General features: G+C 37.9%; 6 protein-coding genes and 2 non-coding genes across 11 annotated transcripts; 3 read left to right on the plus strand and 5 right to left on the minus strand.

Moving 5' to 3' along the window:
* The first annotated feature begins 1683 nt into the window (after positions 1–1683).
* On the plus strand, positions 1684–2734 carry LOC120003379 (mavicyanin-like). Its single transcript, XM_038852348.1, has 2 exons — positions 1684–1849; positions 2205–2734. Exons 1-2 carry the CDS (start codon positions 1684–1686, stop codon positions 2606–2608), a joined length of 570 nt encoding a protein of 189 aa, XP_038708276.1. The 3' UTR covers positions 2609–2734.
* A 173-nt stretch (positions 2735–2907) lies between these two features.
* Positions 2908–8681, minus strand: LOC120003377 (LRR receptor-like serine/threonine-protein kinase FLS2). 3 transcript variants are annotated; one of them, XM_038852345.1, is made up of 6 exons: positions 7486–8681; positions 6964–7102; positions 5862–6632; positions 5615–5686; positions 3466–5478; positions 2908–3382 (listed from the first exon to the last, which is right to left on the minus strand). In XM_038852345.1, the coding sequence occupies exons 3-5, from the start codon at positions 6451–6453 to the stop codon at positions 4145–4147; spliced, it is 1998 nt and encodes a 665-aa protein (XP_038708273.1). In that variant the 5' UTR covers positions 6454–6632; positions 6964–7102; positions 7486–8681; the 3' UTR covers positions 2908–3382; positions 3466–4144. The 3 variants fall into 3 exon arrangements, with proteins under 3 accessions (XP_038708273.1, XP_038708271.1, XP_038708270.1); XM_038852343.1 differs by lacking the exon at positions 6964–7102; XM_038852342.1 differs by having other exon boundaries at positions 5862–7102.
* On the minus strand, positions 3021–4114 carry LOC120004203 (probable LRR receptor-like serine/threonine-protein kinase At3g47570). The gene is made up of 2 exons (XM_038853473.1): positions 3466–4114; positions 3021–3382 (listed from the first exon to the last, which is right to left on the minus strand). The coding sequence occupies exons 1-2, from the start codon at positions 4112–4114 to the stop codon at positions 3021–3023; spliced, it is 1011 nt and encodes a 336-aa protein (XP_038709401.1).
* A 120-nt stretch (positions 8682–8801) lies between the features above and the next one.
* On the plus strand, positions 8802–12203 carry LOC120003378 (peptide methionine sulfoxide reductase A1-like). 2 transcript variants are annotated; one of them, XM_038852347.1, is made up of 3 exons: positions 8802–9431; positions 10453–10527; positions 10992–11558. In XM_038852347.1, the coding sequence occupies exons 1-3, from the start codon at positions 8898–8900 to the stop codon at positions 11115–11117; spliced, it is 735 nt and encodes a 244-aa protein (XP_038708275.1). In that variant the 5' UTR covers positions 8802–8897; the 3' UTR covers positions 11118–11558. The 2 variants fall into 2 exon arrangements, with proteins under 2 accessions (XP_038708275.1, XP_038708274.1); XM_038852346.1 differs by lacking the exons at positions 10453–10527; positions 10992–11558 and adding an exon at positions 11576–12203 and having other exon boundaries at positions 8842–9431.
* A 2741-nt stretch (positions 12204–14944) lies between these two features.
* LOC120003429 (cyclin-U4-1) lies at positions 14945–16729 on the plus strand. The gene is made up of 2 exons (XM_038852417.1): positions 14945–15347; positions 16183–16729. The coding sequence occupies exons 1-2, from the start codon at positions 15013–15015 to the stop codon at positions 16451–16453; spliced, it is 606 nt and encodes a 201-aa protein (XP_038708345.1). The 5' UTR covers positions 14945–15012; the 3' UTR covers positions 16454–16729.
* A 757-nt stretch (positions 16730–17486) lies between these two features.
* Positions 17487–17588, minus strand: LOC120004692. Its single transcript, XR_005469609.1, has one exon. It is a non-coding gene; the product is annotated as a small nucleolar RNA R30/Z108 (small nucleolar RNA).
* A 122-nt stretch (positions 17589–17710) lies between these two features.
* Positions 17711–17812, minus strand: LOC120004644. Its single transcript, XR_005469574.1, has one exon. It is a non-coding gene; the product is annotated as a small nucleolar RNA Z107/R87 (small nucleolar RNA).
* A 2293-nt stretch (positions 17813–20105) lies between these two features.
* On the minus strand, positions 20106–23945 carry LOC120003249 (glutamate dehydrogenase 2). The gene is made up of 9 exons (XM_038852143.1): positions 23635–23945; positions 23423–23536; positions 22151–22372; positions 21944–22018; positions 21706–21822; positions 21364–21614; positions 20889–20964; positions 20724–20810; positions 20106–20509 (listed from the first exon to the last, which is right to left on the minus strand). Exons 1-9 carry the CDS (start codon positions 23740–23742, stop codon positions 20324–20326), a joined length of 1236 nt encoding a protein of 411 aa, XP_038708071.1. The 5' UTR covers positions 23743–23945; the 3' UTR covers positions 20106–20323.
* Between the last annotated feature and the right edge of the window lie 1371 nt (positions 23946–25316).

The following is a 25316-nucleotide window of genomic DNA, read 5'->3' on the forward strand; positions in this document are numbered from 1 at the left end:
ATCAAAATTTTAATACCGTTGCATGGACCATCATGCCAATTTTCAATCATTTATAAGCAACATGGGGGATGGTCCGGATGGATTGGCAAACTTGATGAAATTATTATGCAAAAAAAAATCAATTATCTTGCAAAAGATGAACGAATATCGAAATGTTAAACAACGATTAGAAGAAGATATATATAAAAGTTACCTCAATAATTTTGCATTGATCGGAGTTGGATCGAAAACTTTCTGCATCTTATAGGTTTTCTTGATGCAAACGAATAGAAGAAAAGTAAAGCGTTTTATAAAGACGATGACGACAGACAAACCCTAAATTTAGTTATTAACGCCTGTGTATTGTGCGGCCAGATAGTGATCCAATATCAAAACGTGGAATGCATTTTGCGTGAATTTTATGCTAATTTCAAGATATGAACTTTAATTTGTTTGTTTTTACTAGTATTTACATGTAATTCATTAAGAGTTAACCTTTTTACTATATAAGAGCTTAAATCACTAGTATTATTCTCATCATAAAACAATACTCTGTGAAGACTTATCAGCTAAAGTACCTCAACCCCAACGTTCTAAAACCCAAACCTTAACTATAAGATACTACACATAAGTGTCATTTGAGTTACTCGTGAACCATCCCTTCGATTCAAACATTTATAAGAGAATTAATGAAGAAATCCATAAAGGGACGAGGAATAGGAACGCACAATCACGTACACATGAGAGGCATCATAAAACGAATACAGAAGTGATAAGGATCCCAGTAAAAAGATCCATTACTAGAATAACTGAGATGTTTTTTACTGAGATCCCTAATAATTTTAAAACGAATATACGTCAAATTTATGAGAGGGTGGTTTGAATATGGGCCGCTATTGGCCTTTGGGCCAGCAGCATTCCCAGTTGAATTTTACTGGCTTTTTGGTGGATCGGACTGCCCAGACCATAATTTTGGGCTGGACTCATCTCTTGCTTCAGAGATTTCTTGAATTTTCTTTCCAAGAACGTCATTGCTGAAGGGAAGAGCTTCACTGAGTTTTTTATTATTGTTTTGGTGTCTTTCTTGTTGTACAAGAGAAATGAGAGCTGCTGATTGTCAAGTCAAAAAGAGGAGGATGTAGAGTTGGAGAGGAGTTTAACTGCCTAAACAAGAGCTCTCGTGGCCTTAACCCACCACCACCAACTCAACAAAAATCAACTAAACTCTCTCTCATTCCATACGCCACCTCTCGAGCATGAATGATAGGGAAAATCATCACCGTTAAATGTCATCATCTGTCCAATCACAAGACAAATCATGACCACTGAACCGATATACACGAATTCTCCTATGCAGATTTAAATACGGGTGTAAAATGCGGATCACTTTTTAAGGGTGTGGATAAGTGGATCCCGTCGCTTTGAGTGTCACATGTTCCAAATTAACGGTGAAAATATGAGTCCGCATGAAAATATATATATATATATATATATATGGGTTTACCTAATAGAATTTTCATAGTATTTGTGCCCTTATAGTTGGTAGGAGGGTAAAATGGGCATATTCTTCTTCACTAAAATGTCCCCAATTAGCAACAAAATATTCATGTTTGACATTGAAGTTAGGTCATCCAATCCTTAACAACCTTCATATATAAATCTCCTTCATCTCCTCAATGCTTCAAATGTTATTTTCCTCCAATAATGGCTAAGTTATTGCTTGTGATTTATGTTAATCTCATCCTCGCTTTTGCACTTACAACGTGCCATGCTACTAACTACGTGGTCGGTGACACTTCCGGCTGGGACATTAGTTCCGATCTTGATACATGGGCTGCCGGAAAAACATTCACCGTTGGTGACACTCTTGGTAAGTGTAATTTCATTCATTACAAACGTGTTAAGAATTTCAATGTTTTTTGTCACAACTATCCGAAAATACTGAGATGGGCGCACATATTTCATGTGAAGTTGTGTGCATCAATCTCATCATTTGAATAGCCAGGACAAGAAATATTGGCTACTCAACCTAGAAAGAAACGGTATCGTAGAGTATCAAATTTTAAATTTTCATGAATCGTAATTTTTCAATACTCATCGAACTCGAATGTGTACATCCATCTCAGCATATGAAATCATGTGCATTTATATAAGCATTTGAGATTACTATTAAAAAAAATGGTGAGATCCGTAAGAATGCTGATTTTAATTTTCATGAATTACAGTTTTTCAGTACTCATCGAACTCGGATTTGTGCGAACTAAGCCGGGATGATTTTGAGAGATGCAACACTAGCAACCCAATAAAGACATATTCAAATGGGAATACTACTGTTACATTGACAAGGCCTGGCGAATGGTACTTTTCTGATGCCAACAGGTTATATTGCTTAGGAGGCATGAAGCTTCAAGTTAATGTGGAAGATAATCAGACGGCGGCTTCACCAGCCGGTGCGCCTCAAGCACCGCCCGGGACAAGGACTGTTCCGCCGAGTTCTTCCAAGAACAACAATCCTTCCTCCGTTGTTCCTACTTCGACTGGGTCTGTCCTTCATGAGAGGGAGTCTGCAGTGATGGCTTTTCTAATTGGTTTTTCTGTGGCTACCATATCCATTGTATTTCATATTTGAATAATTATGTGTAATTACAATTTTTTTGGTTTGTTATTATTGTAACAACTGATATTTTTATTGAATAACTCGCAATTAATTTATGCTTACCAAGTGGTTATGCAATGGGAAAAAACCAAAATACTATATCCCAGTATTTAAGTATCTCAGTATTTGTTGTCTCAAGCTATCTCAAATACTGAGATAGACGCATATGATCCATGTAAAATCGTCAACCCTACATGTCCCCATGATCCATGCGAAATCATGCGCGTTCATCTAACATTTGGATAGTTGAGACCAAAAAAAAAACACTCGGATCCGAAAGACTACTGAAAAAAAGGTATATTAGTCTAAAAATTCATTAAGCAATCCGATCCATCACTTATCTACAAGTTAACTACCCAAATAAGGGATAGCCTAAAAGGAAGTTTTAATCTATTTCAATATCCTTCAAAAAGGCTGCTTTGGTTCTTTCTAATCCAGTTAACACCTGCTTCATATCCAATCTGTGGATAGCTGACTTTGCAGAACAAATGAGTGCCAAATTGAAAATGGATTTGATACAAGTTTTCGTCGCAGACTCAAATAATTCATCCCCGACTCGCAGCAAATTAGCATCTGCAACTCTGTCTATTGCATCAAGCAATATTGATTCCTTTACCCACCACCGCAAGTCGACTTCTCCGGCAAACATTTCATCAATGGGCCTTTTTCCAGTGAAAGTTTCCATCATCATGATCCCAAAGCTATACACATCGCTCTTGGTTGAAACAAGTCCGTTGGATCCGTATTCTATCACCATATATGAAATAAGATATTAACGTAGGAACTATTGAAATATATCCAACAAAACTGAAATCATGTAAGACTATTACCTGGTGCAATATACCCGAGAGTGCCTAGGGTGGTGGTCTCTTGCATAACATCACCATCACTCAAGGACTTGGCTAGACCAAAGTCACTTATACGTGCAAGCATATCTTCATCCAGCAAGACATTTCCGGGCTTCAAATCACAGTGAACGACAGGTTTCGCGCAGTGGAAATGGAGATACTCCAGTCCTCGCGCTACATCTATCATCAGGTTAAGTCTTTGAAGGATATCTAGATTATAATTGTGAGTATGCAGCCACTTCTCAAGTGTCCCATTGGGCAAGTACTCGAGGACCAAAGCCTTGAAATCAAGGTTGGAACAGATGCTGATGACTTTGACAACATTTCGGTGAAAAGAACAATAGCGCATTACTTGGCATTCCACCTCAAAACTCCTTATTCCTCTTTCTAGTTCCACGTCGAACACTTTGACTGCAAAATCCATCCCGTAGTGATCTATTCCTTTGTAAACTCTACCGAAGCTCCCGATGCCGAGGAGGTTACTTTCACTAAATCCATCAGTGGCTTGCACAAGATCTCGGTATGAGAATCTTCTCCAATGTATTTGATCGAAACTTTTCAAATTTGATTCTGTTTTGGTCCTATCATGCCTTTGGAGGCATCTCCTGATATATTTGACAGAAAGTGCCATTGACAAGACTGCAATTATTGGTAAAATAATTTATAGTGGCAGAATAACATCTTTCCTTGACCTTGGAAGATTGCTCAATCTGCATCCTGTGACTTCAAATCTCGGAGCACCACAAAGTCCACTGTTTTTCAAGAATGATTGAGGTGAGTAGTTCGCAAAAGGTCCTTGATCGGGAATTTCTCCTTGTAGTCCATTGTAAGAGACATTAAAATGTTTGAGATATGTTAGGACCTGCATGGAATTGGGAATTTCCCCAGAGAGATTGTTAAAAGATAGATCCAAGAATTCCAAGCTTACTGAACCATTAAATGATTCAGGAATAGGGCCTTGTAATTCATTCTTGGCCAAGGAGAGAAGAACTAGATTTTGGAGCCGTGTGATGCTTTCTGGAATATGACCAGATAACTTATTGCCCGATAAATCGATCTGAGTCACAACTTTCAGGTTTCCAATATCCTCCGGGAGAGAGTCATCCAAAGAATTCCATGACATGTTCATGAATAAAATATCCTTAAGAGTCCACAATGTCATGGGTATTCTGGAAATTAATCTGTTGGAGCTTATGTTGAGATTTCTCAGACTTGTAAGATTGCCGAAGCATTCAGGTACTGATCCAGAAAGGTTATTACCACCCAAGGACAAGTATGCCAAGTTGTCGAGATGACAAAGACTGTATGAGATGGTTCCCTGCAAATTGTTGCCATGGAGATTCAAGTCTTGGAGCTTCTGTAATCTTCCAAGTGTATCTGGAATTGCTCCAGTCAATTCATTGCTTCCCAAGTTTAAGGCTATCAAGCTGCTAAAGTTGCCAATCTCTCCAGGAATTGTACCTCTAATGTTGCAATTACTCGCCAAAAAGTATTCAAGAGATGCAGAAAAGTTTGTGATCACCAGAACTGAAAGGAGATTATCAAGGGGATTACCTGATAGTATCAATTTTCTCAAATACTTCCATTTTGTTAATGAGAAGACAGAGCTTGATTCTGGACTCGAAGATTCGCTAGTCAAGTTGTTATTGGCGAGATTAAGCACTTGGAGGTGCTCAAGACTGCCAAGTGCACCAGGAATTACGCCAGAAAATGAATTATCAGATAAGTCCAAGAGAACAAGCTTGGAAGCATTTGCGATCGAGCTGGGGATTACTCCCTCGAGTTTATTTTCCCCAAGCTGAAGCTCCGAAAGATTTGGAAGGAAGAAGCCAAATGTTGATGGAAGATTGCCTGAAAAGTGGTTGGCATGTAGCATGATAGCTTCCATTTTAGAAATATTGAAGATCATAGATGGAATAACGCCGAACAAAGAGTTACTGTCCATTTTCAGCCTCTCTAGATTGGAAAGGTTACCAATCTCAAGTGGTATTGCACCTGCCAAAATGGGAAAACCTTCCTAAGTCTCAATCATTTCATGAGTTAAGCCAAAGCCACATATTGTTCAAATAGTAGAACAAGAGAACAAATTAGTAGTAGACAACCACTCAGGCAAGTTTTTAGCATATCTTACCCGTCAATTTGTTTTCACTGAGATCTATTTCCTTGAGCAATCTACAGTTTCCAATACTGGTTGGTATGCTTCCTGCAAATTTATTAAAGACCAAGTAGCTCAAACATCAAAAGAATTAACATACGAGTAGACATAACATCAGACACTCATTTAGCTATTTTCATCTTTCAGGTAACTAAAGAATGGAATGTGAAATGTATGAGTTGTGCCACTGAAATCTATTGGGATGTCAGACTCAGCATGGTACCTTCAAAGTTGTTACGTGCAAGAGACAACTTCTTGAGCATGGTTAAGTTCCCAATTTCTCTTGGTACATTCCCAGATAAATTATTGAAAGACAAGGACAGAACTTGTAGTTGCCTGCACTTGAATAAACCACCAGGGATTGGACCTTGCAATTGATTCCCAGGCAAAGAAAATTCTTGCAAACTTGGAAGGTGATTGAACATATCCACTGGTAATCTACCAGATAGTCTATTAAACCCAAGATCAATAACTCTCAGTGAAGAAGCATCAGATAAATTGAAGGGTATGGATCCCGTCAGCTCATTATAACTGAGATCAATTGTTTGCAATGACGACAGGCTAAGTAATGACGAAGGGATAGTACCCATGAACTGATTACCTTGCAGCAACAAGCTACGGAGACCCAGTAAGTATCCAAAGCATGATGGAATCAATCCACCGAAGGAGTTGAATTCAAAATCCACATATGTCAAGCGACGTAAACTTCCAAACTCAATAGGTAGAGTACCATAAAAGCTGTTGTTTCTAATGGAAATTAAAGCAAGGAACGAAAGCTTCCCAATATCAGGAGGAATGGTGCCTTCAAGACCCATGTAAGAGAGATTCAGTTCTGTGACTCTATGGTCACGGGAACCACAAGTGACACCAATCCAGCTGCACACTGAGGCAGAGGTGGACCAGTTGTTTGTCAGGATATGAGGATTGCGGTTGGTGATATGGGATTTCAAGGCTAGCAGAGCAGACTCATCACTGGTGAAATTGCTTCCATCCACTGCTAAGCAAGCCACGAAAATGTGCAAAAACAATCCAAAAATAAGAAAACAGATGGGCTTCATGAGTATGTTTAGAGGACCAATGAATGCAGAGCCTATCGAGAATTTACAGTATATTTAACCAACAAAACTAATGGTGATTAATGGACAACCATGTTGCTAGAGTCAAATACAGGTTTTTGGCATCTATGTCAGCTCCGTTCACACTATGCAGGTGTCAAGAAAAGAACAAAGAAGCTGAAGAGGAAAGGCAGTGGAAACCGAGCCCAACCGCGTAATGTTTAATGCCAGAAATAACTGAGAAAGTGAGAAATCTACTTAAGTCAATACCTTCGCTTTTTTGGGCCACCGTTAAAGCAAGCAACGATGCATACTGGTCTTGGACGTATAACTATTAGAGTGGGAGTTTCCCATTGTTGTCATGCGGTGACCTTGTTCCGCAGCAATAGGAATTGAGAACCCAATTTTCCTGGGTGATACATAAGCTCAACTACTAAAAACAAGCATAATCTCATAAGAAATTGCTCCGAACCATCACTTCACAGAAATATATGTCAACATTTTCCTCATTACTTTATGATTGTCTTATAATAAATGTTGAAAAAATGTTAAAGGAAAAGTGGAAGAAGATGTAAAACAGTAAAAGCTACTGTAATGTGGTCCATGAGACAACTCTCTTTTTCTTGCTAGCCAAAGTTGACTGGGCTTAGTCTTATTGTCGGCTTGTGGATTAACCTGGCCCATTCTTATTTGATTAGCAAATGCTGACAATAAAGTATGAAACCACCCAAGCCCTTCATGAAATGAATGACCTTCTGAAAATTAACAGAAGAAAAACACCACAAATCTTACTCTGCTTGGATCGGGAGACTGGAGTAGTAGCAACTCAGAAGGGATGTCTGTATTTTGCAAATCAGACCGGAGGAATTTCTACAAACAGGTTGTCCCGTGCCGGGTTCAACAAACAGACTGCCTTGCTGCCCCCAGTAGTAGAAAGAAGAAACACCCAGCTTGCATCCGGTTGAATTCCCCAACAGTGTGAAGATAAAGCATAACATAACATGGCAGAAGCCGCTGTTTCCTTCATTCTGAAAATGCTTGCCGATGTTCTTGATCAGTTATGCAAGATGATGATGAGAGAGTTCGTAAATCGTAACTGGGTGTCTGATATCGAGAATGCTGCTTACGACAGCTGAAGATCTGATTGACTCATTTATCCTCAAAATTGATTCCATGAAGAAGAAGCACTTCGTCGAAAGGTATGCTTCCTTCCCTAAAGAATTAAGAGATCACTAGAAGATAGCAGATGACCTTCAGGCAATCTGTTTGAAATCCAACCGGAGTATCGGCAACACTAGCCTTAAGCCACAATGACTTGCCATACTATTTATCCTCACTCTTTGGTCTGATTTTTTCCCAAGATAAGGCCTTCTTCTTACAAGGTAAAGGGTTGTTTCTATCAAAGAGAAACTGATAAGAATCCTCCTCCATGGTTGATTTGTGATGGTTGGTTTGTGACTTGTGAGCTTCTGATCTGTTGAAGCTTCGCGATTGAGCTCTGGGGAAATCGTCAACTCTGGTTAGATGTGAGGTTGAGTTAAAAGAGAGCTCCAGTTAGTCACAGCTGGTCAACATTAATTAAACGGAGCGTTTTACATTCAGTCCAAAATTGTAACAGGTAATTGGATGGAAAAATCACATCCTCACAATAAAAATATCAAATATTAGAAACTTGCCCATTGAATATTCATGAGGGTTTTTTCATCTTATCATCTTCTCGTCTATTTGTCGTGACACCGATTCTTTTGGTGTGTTTTAGCGATACATATAATAACATATACAGTGATGAGATTCATAGATTTGATGGAGATCGATCTTTTTTGATGAAAGGAAACTCAATTACTTAAATCTAATTCATGTGTGTTGTGTATGTTTTATGTTTGTTCTTTAATTTGTATAAATTCATTCGATATTGTCCAGCGTTTGATTGTTTTTTGGTTGTTCTTTAGTCTTGTATCTATTTTTTTTAATCTCTGTTTATAAATTTTTAGGTTGTTATCGCAACGCTAATTGTAACTTTGTTATTATGAAATGAATTGTTGAGCTTTTTTTATACGAATTATTTTTAATTTTTTGCATAAAATTCGTAATAATTCGAATTATCTTTGAAAAACTTTTTTAAAGCATAATATACTAATGCACACTGAACACCTACGCTTTCGTCCCCTCGTAACCAACCAACCTGCCACTTCACGCGTCACACAATGCTGCGCGCTCTAGCGGCTTCTTCCTCCGCCTGTTTCGCCTCTCCTATTCTCGATTCTTCTTCTTCTTCTATCTCAAAACCCTTCTTTTCTCTCTCTAAGCCTTTCCTTTCTCTCTCTAAGCCCTCCCCGTTTCCTCGAAACACCAGACGCTTCTCTTTCTACAAAGCTCCCATGAACATCCTTAACAAGCTTGGCTTCGGCACCAAATCCTCAGACCCATCCGCCACGGACTCCTCCATCCCTCAGGGCCCAGACGACGATGTTCCAGCTCCAGGCCAGCAGTTCGCCCAATTCGGCGCCGGATGCTTCTGGGGAGTCGAATTGGCGTTCCAGAGAGTGTCGGGCGTGACCAAGACTGAAGTGGGTTATAGTCAGGGGATTTTGCATAATCCGACCTACGAGGATGTTTGCACCGGGACTACAGGTCACAACGAGGTGGTGAGGGTGCAATATGATCCCAAAGCGGGTAGCTATGAGAGTCTGCTTGATGCTTTCTGGGCTAGGCATGACCCCACCACCCTGAATCGCCAGGTGAGTCTCATCCGTTTGTGCTTCCTTTTTCCCCTGTATTTCTTGCTTGGATTTTGTTGGTGTAATTTTTTTTTGGCATGCTCTAGTTGATTTGGTGATTCTTCTAGGTGGTTGAGTTTGAGAGGGTTAATTAGTATTTCTCCTTGTTTGATGTTTCATATTTGGTGTATGATAATTGAACTGTACTGGTCTTGTTTCATTCTGATTCAACAGCAGTCTTTGTTTTTCTTTGAAGATAAAAGATAATTTTCTTTTCTTTTGGTCGATTTCTATGAAATGGTTACATTTTGATAGCTTCGATCAGACTTTTGGTGTTTAAGTGTTGATTGTCGAATGGATTTCAGTTCAGTTACTTCAGTAGCTACTTACATCACTCGTCCTTTAATTGAATATTTTACCTATGGAAGTTTGTCTTTCTTGCAGATTTGAGTTTGATTATCATTACAATATTATTTGGTTTTTTTTCCTTATTCTTGGGATGCTTTTTTTCTTCTCATTTTTTAAGGATTAATTCTCACCAAGTGGCTGATGCGCAGTTTATTTTGTATTATGTTGTGTTAGAGTTAGGGAAAATAGATATGTGTAATTTATGAGTTGACACGATAGTTTCTGAACTTTGAAATATCTTCTTGGATTTTGCTCACACAAAGGCCTAACCATGGTTGTTAGGTATTGGATGGATTTAGCAATATTGCTTGGGTGGTGCAGATTAAAAGTATGCTAACGACATTTTTGGTGCATCCCTGCAAGTTTATGGTTTTCCATCTGTAGAGCTATATGAAAAATAAAGTTGGCAATTGTTGGCACTTGGCATGATGTTTGGTTTAGTAGGGGCATTCAGGGAAAAAAGTATGTCTTCGAAAATGTTGTCCCAAAAGTGTGGTTTTTTTTTGTATTTATCTTTCTATAATAGTTATAAATTTATAAAGGTGATCTGATAACAGAGCTGGGTTTGGTTGGGTTTAGTAGGTATAAAAGTGATCTTACTGTTGCCTTATATTCCCCTTATCTTGCTACCCAGATGCATCATTTTGTATACCGAAAACCCTTGAAGCTTGAACTTTCAAAAAGACCAGAAGGGGTTGGATTGGAAGGTATAGTGGGTGTTTGGCAGTGTGTTTGCACTGCGTTCAGTTGCAACACACCTCATAACACCACAGTTTTTTGTGACACGCCAAACAGCTTTTGCGTTCCAATTCACCTCACAGCACCACAGCTTTTTACCTCACAGCGCCTCACCACACCTCACAGCACTCCTAAACGCTTACAATGTATGTTGAATTGTCCTACGTAATCAAATTAGGTCAATTATTTTATTTTAGATTAATGTACAATATAAACATTAAGTGATTTTATATTAATATTATTAGTCATCTAATATAACCGTAATTTAGATACGCCAAACGCACCTCACAGCACCACACCGCACCGCACCACAGTTTTAAAAGTGATGCGCCAAACAGCTTTTTGTGTTCCAACTCACCTCACAGCACCACAGTTTTATAACTCACAACACCACACCACACCTCACAGCACCTCACAGCATTCCCAAACAAGCCCATAGTGTTTTCTCAATACGTTTTGACATTAGCCAATCTCAAATTGTTGGGGACATTAATGACATTAGCCCATTTATCTGCTGAAGCTGTTGTGTTTTTTTCTTTAAAACCGTCCTATTGCTTTTGACGTTCTAGGAAAATGTCTGGATGTAAACAGATTTTTAATGTCAATTCTGATAACCGTGAGGCATCCACCCGCTGTCATCCTGTATGGGCTTTGTATTCTAAATACTATCTTGGTTTGATGGTAGATCAGAACTGAAATTTCATTATCTTTTGTTACAAGTATGAGTCATTGATTCTTTTGAGATTGCATTTGCAGGTGATTTTTCGTAGTTATGCTAATAGGTCACAATTGTCAAAAGTCATTTTCTCCATGTAAATTTTCATGAGCATCATCTCACTCGTAGGTACTGATTTACTAAATGTTCACCTGGATGGATTAATTACTCAACCTAGTAATTGATTGTGCTCTGAATTTTAATCATTTTCAATTTGTGCATATTGTTGTAAGTGGAATTCTGTGTGGCTGCCTGGCTTGTCATTTTTGCGAATGCTTACACACTGTTAAATCCCTATCGGCAGGGTAATGATGTTGGAACCCAGTACAGATCGGGGTTATACTTCTACACGCCTGAGCAGGAAAATGCAGCACGAGAAAGTTTGGAAAAACAGCAGAAGCTCTTGAACAGAAAGATTGTTACTGAGATCCTGCCAGCCAAGAAATTCTACCGAGCTGAAGAGTACCACCAGCAGTACCTTGAGAAAGGGGGCCGGTTTGGATTCAAGCAATCTGCTGCAAAAGGCTGCAATGATCCTATCCGATGCTATGGCTAATTTTAATGCGTAAACACAGGCAAATATCAGCCTAGATTGGATTCTTCGTGTTCTTGTATTATGACTCTTTATAGAATTGTGCTTTATAATATAAAAGAATTACCTAGGTTTTTATATTTCTCCATACTGGGGATGCTATTATGTGTAGGTAACTAATCATGGTGTCTTCTGTCCTTTATCGATATATGTATACTAGTGGTGTGTTTCCCTGCTTATGGATACCATTTGGCTGTTAAGAATGTCAGTTGCCTGAAATGCGGATATTCGTCTAGTCCATGGAGCTTGTCTTTTTTGGGGACTGAATAAATTGTATGTATGGTCCTATTAATTCAAGTTATGAAATGAATCAAATGATCAAAGGATTGCATTTCTATTCGGTACTTTTGATGTTTATTTTGTACACAAGTTTCAGAATCTGAACCCTTTTTTTTCTCTCTTTTTGGGTGAGCTGTCTGGGGAATCGATTTCCTAGTTGCTTTCAATTTGATTCCAGTTTATTTTCTAGCAACTACTGGATACTTGTTGTGGAGGGGGAAAAAGGAGAACACATTTGTTGAACCTTTTAGGCTTGATTGTTGTGCTGCCGTTGATTAAAGTGTTATGTTGCGCACTTGCGCTATAGCATCTTAGCGTTTCTACCAGGAATTGATAAATGAGTGAACCAGAAGAATGAAAGTAACACCCCATTTGTGACTAAGACTACCATGGACGGCGCACGATTTAGGTCTTAATAGGACCCTTTTTGGACATAAAAATATCCTCCACGTTAATTGTATATGTAGTAGTGTCGAGCGAGCAGAATGTCTGGTGCATTTTGTAGTCTTGTATGTTATCCGAGTACACTACCTCGTAACATTCGAGAGACTGAGAGAGAACAATTAACAAAATCTTTTTCAACATATAATTATGCATATGATCTTGTAAGATATTTAATCATGTGGGTGTAGCCTAATGGTGAATCTTTATGGGACCAAAGCGCCCATGAACTTGAAAAATCTTAAATCTGATTTTCACTCGAAGCAATATTCTTGAATTTTGTGATAAATACTCGTCATACCTAGTTCTGTCATTCTAGTACTAGGTAGATGTTATTTGAGACTGAGAAGGAAGCGAGTTTGATGGTCAGAGCTCTTACAACTCCTTGTACAAACGAACTTACTCAACTATCTATTTTGTTTTATCGTGTTTCGAGATTGTAAATAGGGATCCCATTAATAACCATCCCATAAGCATCCTAATAGTGTGTGTCATGCATTCATTGGGTATGATGATATCATAACAAGGGACTCATTAAAAATCACACTCAATCAATGCATGTCACACATTGCTAAGATGTTTATGGGATGATTATTATTTGGATCTTTATTATTTTTGGTAGACAAAAGCAGATCTCTATCCGGTCGTCTTCATTAATGAGCAGTTAAGAGAGAGTTTTCATAGTAGGATTCGCTTTGAAAATAGGGGGAAAGGAGTATTAAGGCGACAACCAGATTTGACCTTTTGCCTTGTTTAATTAATTACAAAGTACTCATAAATCCTTGTTTCTTCTTTGATTAATGGTGTAAATATATGTATGCCAAGAGAATATGCTGCAATAATTATTAGTTTGGTGGTAAACCAATTTGATCCTACCAAAACCAGCTCCATTTTTAATCCTTCAGACACTTAACAACAAACCCATTAATTAAGATTATTCTTTACTTAATAATCCTTGTGGATGGTAAGAACATCATGGGATGTTCTTTTTCTTCATTATTGATTAATGCTCATGCTTAATTAAGGCTAATTAAGGATTAGCAGGAGTGACCAGTTAGTTAGGTTTGGCATACTTGAGTGCTATATAGCATGTTTGATAAAGCTTATTATCAGCTTCAAAATAAACTTTACCGAACACCTCACATAAGCTAGTTTATAAGCTCCAAAAAAAAGAGTTTCAAATAGCATATTATTTTGACAATAAATAAGCTCCACCAAACGGAGCCTTATCGGCTCGAAAACCATTTGCGCCCGTAGCCGAGAAAGAGGTAACTCGTCCGGATTATGTTATTAATAAATAGATAATAGGACAACTTACTTTCATATTGATGCCAGTAATTGACAAAACTCTGAGTTCTTGCTATCTTCCCAAGTCAGTTAGTGGATCAAGACCGCCCAAAGAGTGCCTATTGGCCGGTCACAGGTAGGCCAAGATCCGTCTCTGACATATTGATCCAGTAATTGAAAAAACTTTTTCAGATCCGAATGATAGAATTAAATTGATTTTGATCAATTAAATACGTTCAAAATCCAATTAAAATTAAGGTATGAACATGTAAATATATGATAAATATGTGTGTTGTTGTACCTATAACTGATTTTTTTTGTCACCCTTACAAAAAAATGGTGGATGGCACGTTCATGGGCCAAAGGCCCATCTAAACCAGTTTCTAGATCCATGAATCCTTCATGTTTATTACAACCATTAAATGAGAATTAAACCAATTTAGTGGTCAGCCGGTTTGCTCAAGATCTACTACATACATAAACCTATAGAGCAAATATTTACTTTCTTTAGAAGTGAAGTAATCACAACACTAATTTCCCACTCCTACTTAGAACAATAAAGAAACCCCACCTTCTTCCCCCTATTGTGCCCCTTAAGTAATGTGTATATAATTTTTAACTATGAAAAATAAGGGCTATTAGATAAAATAAGGAAAATACATGTAAAATTTCTCACTAAACTTGCCCTATTATCCCGAGAGATAAAATTATCGAAATGAGTGCGTGAAATTTCCGTTACATTTACAGGTTCAAAATGACATATGTATACGGTCTTAACTTTAAATTACATAACGACATTATTTTCACGTTCTAAACACGTGATACCCATACACGCCAAAAAATTGTAACTAATGACATAATTGGAAGTTTTCAACTAAATAATGGCACCCCCTTGATTACAATACTAAGATGCCAACTCCCATCAAGATTTTTTCCCTATCAATTACCCTCCACAAAACTCTTGATTACAATACTACCCTTTAGAAGTGGAAAGACAAGTATGTTATTTTTAAAAGGCTAAGGTCATATATGTCAATTCACCATCCAAGTTTCCTTATAAACTCCTTAATTGACTCTCGCAAAGCAACATCGATAACTAGCAACCCCCTAACTCTCATTATTCAAGCGAGAACAGAGCTTCAATGGCTGATTTACAAGAGACCATGGCGATGCCCAAGGCGATATCTTTCCTCTCTACACTCCTCCAGCGAGTCGCTGATTCGAACGATCTCAACCGGCGATTCCAGCCCCAGAAGATCTCTGTTTTTCATGGACTCACTAGACCCACAATCTCCATCCAGAATTACCTTGAGAGGATCTTCAAGTACGCCAATTGTAGCCAGTCTTGCTTTGTGGTTGCTTATGTATATCTTCATCGGTTCGCTCAGAGACAGCCTTCTTTGCCTATCAATTCCTTCAACGTTCATAGGTTGCTCATCACCAGTGTCTTGGTCTCTGCCAAATTCATGGATGACATGTAAGTTTTACTTCAAAAAATGTATTTTCTTTGTGTTTCATGAACTGGGTTTTGTGTCTTCTGTGAGAATTCTTGGCTTTCTTGATCTTCTTGGGATGTGAAGCTTTTGGGTTTTCTTCAATGTCGCCATTGATCTCTGTTTCTCAGTTTCTCTGACCAATTGAAGCCAGAGTGATGCAGACTTGGATCAATAACACAATGATTTTGCATAAGGAAATTCATAATGAAATTAGGTTTTCTTAAGATCAAAAGAACGAAAATTCGGATCAAACTGGGTAGATTTTGTTTACAGAGTTTTTTTTTTAGTCTTTTTTGTTGCTCTGTAAAATGGGTCAAACTCTTACATGATTATATTATTACATATAAGTGTCAATTTGATTGAATGGCCTCCATAAATCAGCTGCAAAAAGGCATCACAAGTTGAAGCAATCCACAGTGAAACAGGAAGGGAAAGAAGAGACGACCACCCCCCATGTGAAAACCGTTAGTCTTTTATTACAGAAAATGCCAGCTAAGATCTTCTGATCTTGTCTCCTTCTCTTTGAGGCATTTCGTCGAACATGGAACCATAATATCGTGCTGCCATTATAGAAAAGCACACAAGTGACAGCTAAATCAAGTTGGCCATTCACTGTTTAGACTTTACCCACTTAACCAAACAACCATTAATATCTCAGCTCACAGCACACTCAAATCAACCTTTGGATTTACCGATTCACCGTGGATTCATCGGACTGCACCACTTTATTTCTCTAAATCGTCGTCTCACGGTGCTCGAACCCAGAAAAGACCTTTGTCTTGAATTGATTTTATTTTCCTTATGTTTTTGGTGTAGATTCTACAACAATGCATACTATGCCAAAGTGGGAGGAATCAGCACAACAGAGATGAATCTTCTTGAAGTAGACTTCTTGTTTGGGCTGGGCTTTGAACTAAACGTGACGCCCAACACCTTCTACACATACTGTTCTTTCCTTGAAAGAGAAATGTTGAAGCAATCTCCTCCACAACTAGTAATAGAGCCTCTGCATCATCAACTAAAGCAGCTTCACCTTCGCTGTTTCAATGAAGATGACTCCACCCATCAAAAGCAACTGGCTGTTTAAATTAAAGCTTTGTTGGGAGATTTAGGCAGTAATAGTATTGTAGTAGTAGTAATGTTAGCTCAAGTCCATGTGGAAATCAATAGTAAACTTGCTTAATTTTGTTTTGTGTGTGCTTTCATTGGCATGTTGAAGATTTTGTAGTAGTGGCAATGTACAGATTGGCATTTCGTCTTTACAGCCTGGTTTGGTAGGAAATCTTTGGGTTGTCTTTGGTGGGTTTTCTTCTATTCAATGTGCTGCTAGCACTCAGGTTTTGGTGGTCTGCTACCAGCCGTACGTCTTCCGGATCTTAATATATTTTGTTCCAACCATCTCAAAAAATATTTTGGTCCCAAATATATCAAATGTTGAGATAAATACACACGATTTCATATGAATTTTACATGGATCATGTATCAGCATTTGGAACAACTAGGACAAAGATTCTTAGTATTAATACTGATATTGTTAGTATTTTTGGCCGAACAAAGGCTGAAATTTTCTATTGTTGTAAATATTAGCATTAGTTATCACATCACAAAAAACGCAGAGGGCGAAAAAAGAAAAACCAATGCAGATTCAATTACTTTTTGGGCTTCTTGATTGCTAGTTGGTTCTTTTGGGCCAAAGAGAAATCCAGGTTAACTCGGTGTATTAATTTTGGGCTTGGTCCGTTGCTTTGGCCCAAGTGGATGAGGGGCTATGAATGTGTTGGGCTTAGCCCGAGGCTTGAGAAAACTGACTTTCCATGGCCCGTTTCACGTGTTTTCAACAGAAATCCACTACACATACGTCCACTGCTAGGCTACGTGTTCCTCGGTAAAAAAAGATAAAAAAATGACCTAACGCTATGTTTGGTATGACTGTTCCGGCCGGAACAGAACAGTCAATTCCGTTCCCAAACGGAGTTCCGTCGTTTGGTTTGACAGACAACATTCCGGAATTGAATGGTGTTCCGCTCTTCTCCGGAATTGAGAATTCCTGTCTGTCTTCCAGGCGGAATGGGAACTTTTTGCATACTCTTTGAAAATTTTCAGAGTTGGGGATTGGATGATTACTCAGTGATGGCTATATAAAAGTTATAGGTTCGATTCTGCCAGCCAATCTCTTCAACTCTAATCAGAAGAGGGAGCTAAGGATCCTCATTGTAATCTCCAATATCCCCAACTCAGAACAAGTCTCTATGAAAAATTCAATAAAAGAAAAAGCTCAAATACCAATTAGCAACGATAATATATCCAAACAGGACTCGTTGATTCATAAAAAAGGGGAGAGAGAGATCGCTCAGTTCAGCGGGGTGGTCGACACGCAAAGTTCTCGAAAGAGAAGCCTGCATTCCGGTCTGTTGAGCTTGAATTTCAGTGAGTCATCACCGCGATCTTCTCCCCAATTAGAGGAAGCAAAAAGAGAACCAAAACATCAAAAACACGAAGACAACAAACAACGAAGAATAGTTAACTAGACTACCAAGCAAATGATGGGAGGAAGAGACCGAGAGCGGCTGATAATTAGTTTGGGTCTGTGAATTTATAGCAGTTGCGCTAGGGTTTTAGGTCCGTAGTTCATATTCTGACGATTATTTTGTTGGGAGCCGATATTTACACACGATATTCAACTCAACGCACACAATTACTTAATATACTCTTAATTGGTTTTCAATACACACGTTGAGTTTCCTAAAAAACCCTTTTATACATATTAATTATATAATATTGAATATCCTAAACTACCCTTTCCCCATCCATATATATCTCAACCTCCTTCCTTTAATAATCATTAAAATATTTTTGACAGTTATTTCAAAATCAATTCTGTAGATTAAGTTTAGAAAGTGGAGAAATAGACACAAAAAACTTGATATTATTGAATTATATTAAGGAGAAATAGACAAAAAAGACTTCATATTATTGGAAAAAATTCTAATAAAATCTTGCATACCTTTTTTGCAGTGAAACAACAAAGAGAATGTCAAATCACGATAACAATCAATTCCTAATTATATACTACACTCGAAAATAAAAAGATGGTGGTTAAAATTTCCATATTGGAGGATAAATCTTATGTCCTCCGCCGTCAAACATGGAAGGGTTTACCAATATCATATTAACACAATTAAAATAAAAAATTATATACTTACTTTATTGGGGGGATTTTGTCCAATATCGCTCTCTTCATTGTTTTCTACGAGATTCTCTGTAGTGTTGTTTTTTTTTTCATAATTTTCAACAAATTTCCTCTCTTCTTCAATGTAACTAGGTGAAGACATTGAATTCTCTGTCATAATATTGTTCTTGTAATCCATGAATATCCAATATTGGGAGAAAGATGAAAGACTAAGAGAAGATAGGAGGCGAGAGGAGAACGATCCTTCTACTAAAAGATTAGGGTTACAAAGTTAAATTAATTGTATTGTATTGAGTAAAAAATATGGGTGCAAAAAGTAGATAGGTTTTAAAGTAATTTCATTTAAGGATAAATTGGCAAACTAAAATATTTTAAAAAAATATGTGTGTATTGAGTCCAAATTTGTGTGCAAATAGCGACACCCTATTTTGTTTTACGAAGTCAAGGATGTTGTTGATGGCCCATTTGATAGTGATATGGGCTTTTATTTTTTAGTGGGCCGAGTTACAGGCCGATAGAGTCAAGGATGCTGTTGATGGCCCATCTAATAGTGATATGGGCTTTTATTTTTTAGTGGGCCGAGTTACAAGCCGATAGATTAGTTTGGATCTCGTAAGAGAGTAAAATATTCATGAAATTTTAGTTATCCTTTTGGCTTTGGCAACTGTGTAAGCAACGCTCTTTGGATAGTTGAGTGAGCATAAATCTCGAGATGTCAGAATAGTGTACACCACGCTGATGACAAGTAAGAGTGTAAGATTGAGTCAAAACCTATGCAAGAATGCAGGAGAAATAGGGCCTCTCACACTTTCCCGAAAGTGTATAGACCCACAAAACCAGAAAAATCCTAGGGAAATACTCTCAATTAGTTCGAATTCCCGACCTTAGAGTCATCTGCCTTGAACTTTTGTTCCATGGTTAGTTACGCTCTAAACAGAGTCATGGAACCAGCGGAAAGAAAGCTCGTGCTTGGAACATACAAGAAGTTTAAACTGTCCCAATCCATCTTGCGTTCCTTCACAAACATATCCAGACCTCAAGTTCCATTCTTCAAGAGAGTATCCGCGAACTTTGGCACACAAGGAATTATATCAGACCAATGCTTCAACTTACTACCAGCATTCCCTGATTTTATCATAGCCTGTAAACCAGACGTCTGCAGTTGATCTCCTATATTTTGGCCTTCCACATTCAGAGTCCTAACATGAGTGTCCTGCTTAGTTTCTAACGAACTAACAGGACTAGCTAAAAGGCCGTAGCCTCTTTGTTACATGAATAGAGCCACTGGCTCTCTGCAATGAAGTAGAAATGGCTAAGGAAGCCATAGTTGTTGAAACCAAGTTTTCAGCTTATTTTTTTGGTTGAAAATATATCTGCATCTAAAGGGACAAATGAGAAATACCAGGATATCAATAAAAGCTACTCAATGATCATTCTTCCCAAAATTAAAATGGCGAGCTGATGTGAAAAGGGTCAGTTGCAATTCATTATGCGTACAGAAATCGAGTTTTTTCATCACCAATGCAGCAGTAACAGCAGCAACAACAACTAGAACAGAAATAAAAGTATCATAGTCTTTTATAAAATGAATTCCCCCAATAAATTCTCTTCAATTTCTTTGACAACATAAACTGCAAAAAAATTAACCTAATGAAAGATAAAAACATTATTTCAGAGAAAATTATTTCAGCAATGACAAGGGGTTTCAACTTTCAAGTATAAAGGAGGAAGAGAAGCAAGAGAAAAATGGAGAAGGGGGCATGGCGTTCATGCTTCCCATCCTCTTAGCAAGGTCGCACGTGCAACTCGGTCAACCCCAAGTGTGAAGGCACCCATCCGGAGGTTGCAGTTGTGGGAGTGGCACATACTCTTTATTTTATGAAAAGCTCGAGTCATGTATGTCTGAAGCTCGCTATTCACCTTGTCTTCATCCCACATAAAACCTTGAATATTCTGCAAATTTGGACAATGTTCTAGTATGTTACTGTTATCTCTATGAAAGTCTTAATCACGTAACAATGCAATCACTAGTAAACCAGTTAATATTCTTGCCAGTGTGATTCAAATATTTCATGAGATAATATCTTTCATCTTTTTCCCGTACTTTCTGGTTTTCCATTGATAATATCAACAAGAGAGGAGGGTTTTTCTGTTGTTAGTATGTTACCTGAACCCACTCGAAATAACTGACAGTTACACCTCCAGCATTTGCATATATATCAGGGAGAACAATGACTCCTTTCTTAGATAGAATCTGTAACATTAAATTTCCATTGTTAAAAGCTGCAACTTTTCAGTAAATTAGAGCAAGGAAATAGTAGTGTCATCATACTTCATCAGCTTCTGGATCAGTAGGATGGTTAGCTGCCTCTATGATGAACTTGGCTTTCACATCAGCAGCATTTTCCCTTCATAAGACAAACACTGTGATTTAGTAAAGATTGGTTGGGTTACATCAAAACAAAAAACCCTAAAACAGGTTTCCTTTTACAGGATCTTTTTATTCCAGGAGCTCCTATTTTATCTATATAAGCAAACCCATTGCAACGGCTCACATTATATTTGACCAGCAATATTGTTCAACCTACTAAATAAAATCTGAAGGAATTGCTCAGACATGCACTATGCCTGAGTAAAACCACATTAACTACCCTTGAATAACCTACTTGGTCAAAGCAGCAATTCCCTTCTTCCTCATTATAGAAGAGTAATATTGAAAAAGGATAAAACATGCAACAATTTTACATTAAAAAAAGGAATAAAAATTCAAAAGCAGGGAGTAATTTGCTCAGCATTGAGGGTTGAACCTGTTCAAAACGCCACCTAATGCGCATGGGATGAGGACATCACATTCATGAATGAGCAGTTCATTAGGATCCATCTGATCCGCTCCATTAAAATTGGCTAGGCTGCGAGTCTCCTCTTTATGCTTCAGCAGCTCTGGAATATCAATTCCATTTGGGTTCCTAACTGCCCCAGTGATGTCACTCACGGCAATAACCTTACCACCTCTTTCATGTATAAGCCTTGCAGCCCAGGAACCCACATTTCCAAAGCCCTAGAAAAATCAGCAACAATAAATATTTTCGTAACAAATTTACAATATGTTTACGTCTGTTAAAGTGAGGCATAACATCAACTTTTTTTACCTGAACAGCAAAAGTCAAACCCTCAATTGACTTCCCATAGTCAGCAAGTAAAGCTTCTGTTGCAAAAACAACACCACGCCCAGTTGCAGCGTCCCTGCCAAGTGATCCTCCAAGATCCTAAAAAACAGATATATGTATGCGAGGCATAGAGGTTAGCAGGTCGCACTCTATTCAGAGTTAAGAGATTTATTTGACATCGAAATACAGAAACTTGGAAACGTCCATCCTTAATACTTACTATAGGCTTTCCAGTCACAACAGCTGGGGAATGACCATGAAATTTCGAGTACTCATCCAGAATCCATGCCATAGTCTGTTCATATATGTCATTTCCATGATTAAGAATATCTTTTTCATACCAGGGAACAAGATATGGACACCCATTTCTGGATGCAGTATACCTATATAAAAATGGGGACAAAGATCACTCGGTAGAAGCGTTAACCTGAGCATTAGTACCCATATCTGGTGCTGGAACATCCGCATGAATGCCAATGAGGTCGTGGATCTTCTGAGTGAAGACACGAGTAAGACGTTCCAACTCACTCTTACTTAGGTCCCCTGGGGAGCATCCGATTCCACCCTTTGCCCCACCATATGGAATGTTCACTACGGCAGTCTTCCATGTCATCAATTGAGCCAGGGCATTAACTTCATCAGGGTCAACCTAAAAAAATATTAAACCCATTGTCAAGTTCAATGGTTGAAAACATTCAGACAACTTCATTACCCTAATCCCCAACGAAAAATTGATGCATAAAATCCCAGATGTAATTCCACAAACATATAAGATATTTCCATAATCCAAATGTAGTAGACAAAACCAAAAAAAAAAAAAACCATCATTACATTCCTTACACCATTCTGGGACACATAAAGACAATGCAACAAAAGTAAATTTCTGATATTTAAAGCTTGCGTCAAGAAAAAATAAATTAAAAATCTAAAGTAGTGGAAATACAAGACATACACGGAAGGTGCAAGCTTTGCAATCAAACAAAATGAGCATTTCAGTAATAGTTCAGTGCATTAATTCATCATCACATCCTTCTTCACCCTCATTTCGACATGTGGATACGATATGAGCCGAATCTGTGAGGTAAATATGTATTAACTAGACATATTCACTCAAGTACTTCACAAGGAAGACTTATTAATTTGGATAGAACTAAAGATCAAGATCGCCTTGGTGAATCTAGATCTAAAAGCTTAAAATCACATCAAATTGTCTGGTTTCCTGTGTTGCTCTGTGCTCAAGCATAGACAGGATCAAGTCAAAGAGTTTAGCTAGAACAAGACAACCCTCGTCACAGACTGAAGAAGCAAATCCTAGAAGGCATCAATCAAGAATAAACCAGCATGATGTGTGTTTGATCATCAAATCATTTTAAGTAAAAGAACCATCAAGTTTTGTATAATCATTGAAGTTAAATACATTTTAGGCTCTATGTCATCTAACAGAGACGAGAATTCTTATACAACTGAAAAATCATAAATTCTTCAGGCTTTAGTGATCACAACTCGTAATCACGCCAAAACAACTGCACTTGAAAAAACTAAGAACAATTGAAGTTTAACCAACTTTTTCCTTGAATAAATCCAAAGGGGTAGTAATAAGTTCCACAAACTTGAATCTAAAAACAAAAATCCAAAACTACAATCCCAACATGAAAGGAAACAAAAGACAATAATTGAAACAGAAAAGGGGAATGATCACCTCAGGATGATATCTGATTCCACCTTTCATTGGGCCGCGTGCATTATCGTGCTGCACTCTGAATCCAACGTAAGACACCAAGCTCCCATCGTCCTTGGGAATCGTGCACTCCACCTGAACACACAGAAGCCCCACACCCACAATACATCTCAACAAGATCGAACCAACAATCAAATGCAAATATACAAGAACTGCAGTAAAATTTTCAGTACCTTGATCTCTCTGAAAGGAATCAAGAGACTCCTTTCAAGCTTTGAGTCCAACCCAAGAATACGTGCAGCATGACGAAAATTACGGTTAGTAGCTGCAAGAGCGTTCATGGCTGCCTTAAGACTAAGATTGAGCAAAACCCAGAAACCAGGATTAGATTAAGCGAAGAGGGTGATGAATGAGCAGTTGGAGAGCTGTGTATTTATAGGTCAGGGAGCTGCTAGTCGTTGCCTTTGTTGGGTATGAAGTGGCGGCGAGTAGGTAGATGGGATAATCACAAAATTTCAGGGAGAGAAGAGGAAGGAAAATTAATGGGAATTTGACAAATCGAACGGACTTTTTGGTGGGCGTCCCTAATTTAAGCTCCTAATCACATCTCAGTCATTAAAATTACAAGAATTTAGTTCGGTAGGCAATGCAAGAAGCCAAGTATGATTGGTTATTCTTATTCATATGGAAATAAACAAAACTAAAATGTAAAGTTTACAACTTTGGAAAATCTTGGCCTTGATTTTTTTCCTTATCAAACCTTTTTGGCTTTAGTCGCGGAAGTCTCGAAAATTTTTGTGGGGCGTAATGACACTTCCCTTTTCCATTTATTGGGATCGTCCTTTTGTTCATGAATGAGTAGAGTCAGAATCTTTACATAGTTTGGTTCATCCCCTGTTAGAGAGCCAGGCCGGTAAGAAAGCAATTAGGTTCAATTCTATTGATGCAATGAGCAATTCATTTTCTCTACAAGGGAAGGGAATGAAGCCTAGGACTCTATTTTCCGCATAACTTTTCATACAAAATATGGGGAAATATGGACTGTTGACTAAATGTACCATACACAGCGTACCCCGCGTGTACCAATGAGTTTAATAGCCTCATTGGCAAGAGTTGATTTTGCTCAAAAGGGTTGTGGGTTTAATGTCCGTAGAAATAAAAGATTTGGCCAAACTTCATCTGTATGGATTGTGAAAATTTTGGGTCTCACATACATTTGTGAAGAATGACTCATTGTGAGTTGAGATTGTGGGGACATAGTCGCCCTTTGAAAAATAGTTATGGCTCAAATCGAACATTTGACAATAAATGATTAATCCGATTGACAGGGCCGTCTCCAGCATTTTGGAGGCCCTAGACAAGTTAAGAAAATGAGGCCCTCATCCCCCTAAATTTTTTTTTTTATAAATCTAAAATCCAACATATCTAGTAAATCCAAAATGCAATATAATTAGTTCTTGAATACACATAAATTATCACCAATATCCAATAAATTAAGCAACTCAAACTTATAAATTTATTACATCAAATGAAACCAAATAACACTAAACTAAATCTAAGAAGAAAAGGTTAATACTCTTCTAGCCTTTTGGTGTGCAAAATTGTCAATTAAATTGTTGTGATCAAGTTTAGCTGCCATTTTTTTCTCAATAGACAATATGGCCAAACCGTTCAATCTATCTTGTGACATAGTTGATCGGAGATAGTTTTTTATTCTTTGGCAAACTTTCACCAGTAGTCGCACTCTCAGTTAAATTTGACGGCATATTTGTAGGTTTTACATACCTATTCATAGATCCCGTGAAAGATTGTGTGAGTTTATCTTGTCTTTCTTTCTTCTTCCTCTTCGAACTTCCTTATTCGAATTTTCTTTTACTTGTCATGATTTCTCAATCACAAGCAAACCTAACAAAAA

The sequence above is a fragment of the Tripterygium wilfordii genome, chromosome 8, assembly GCF_013401445.1.
Source record: "Tripterygium wilfordii isolate XIE 37 chromosome 8, ASM1340144v1, whole genome shotgun sequence".
NCBI lineage: Eukaryota > Viridiplantae > Streptophyta > Magnoliopsida > Celastrales > Celastraceae > Tripterygium > Tripterygium wilfordii.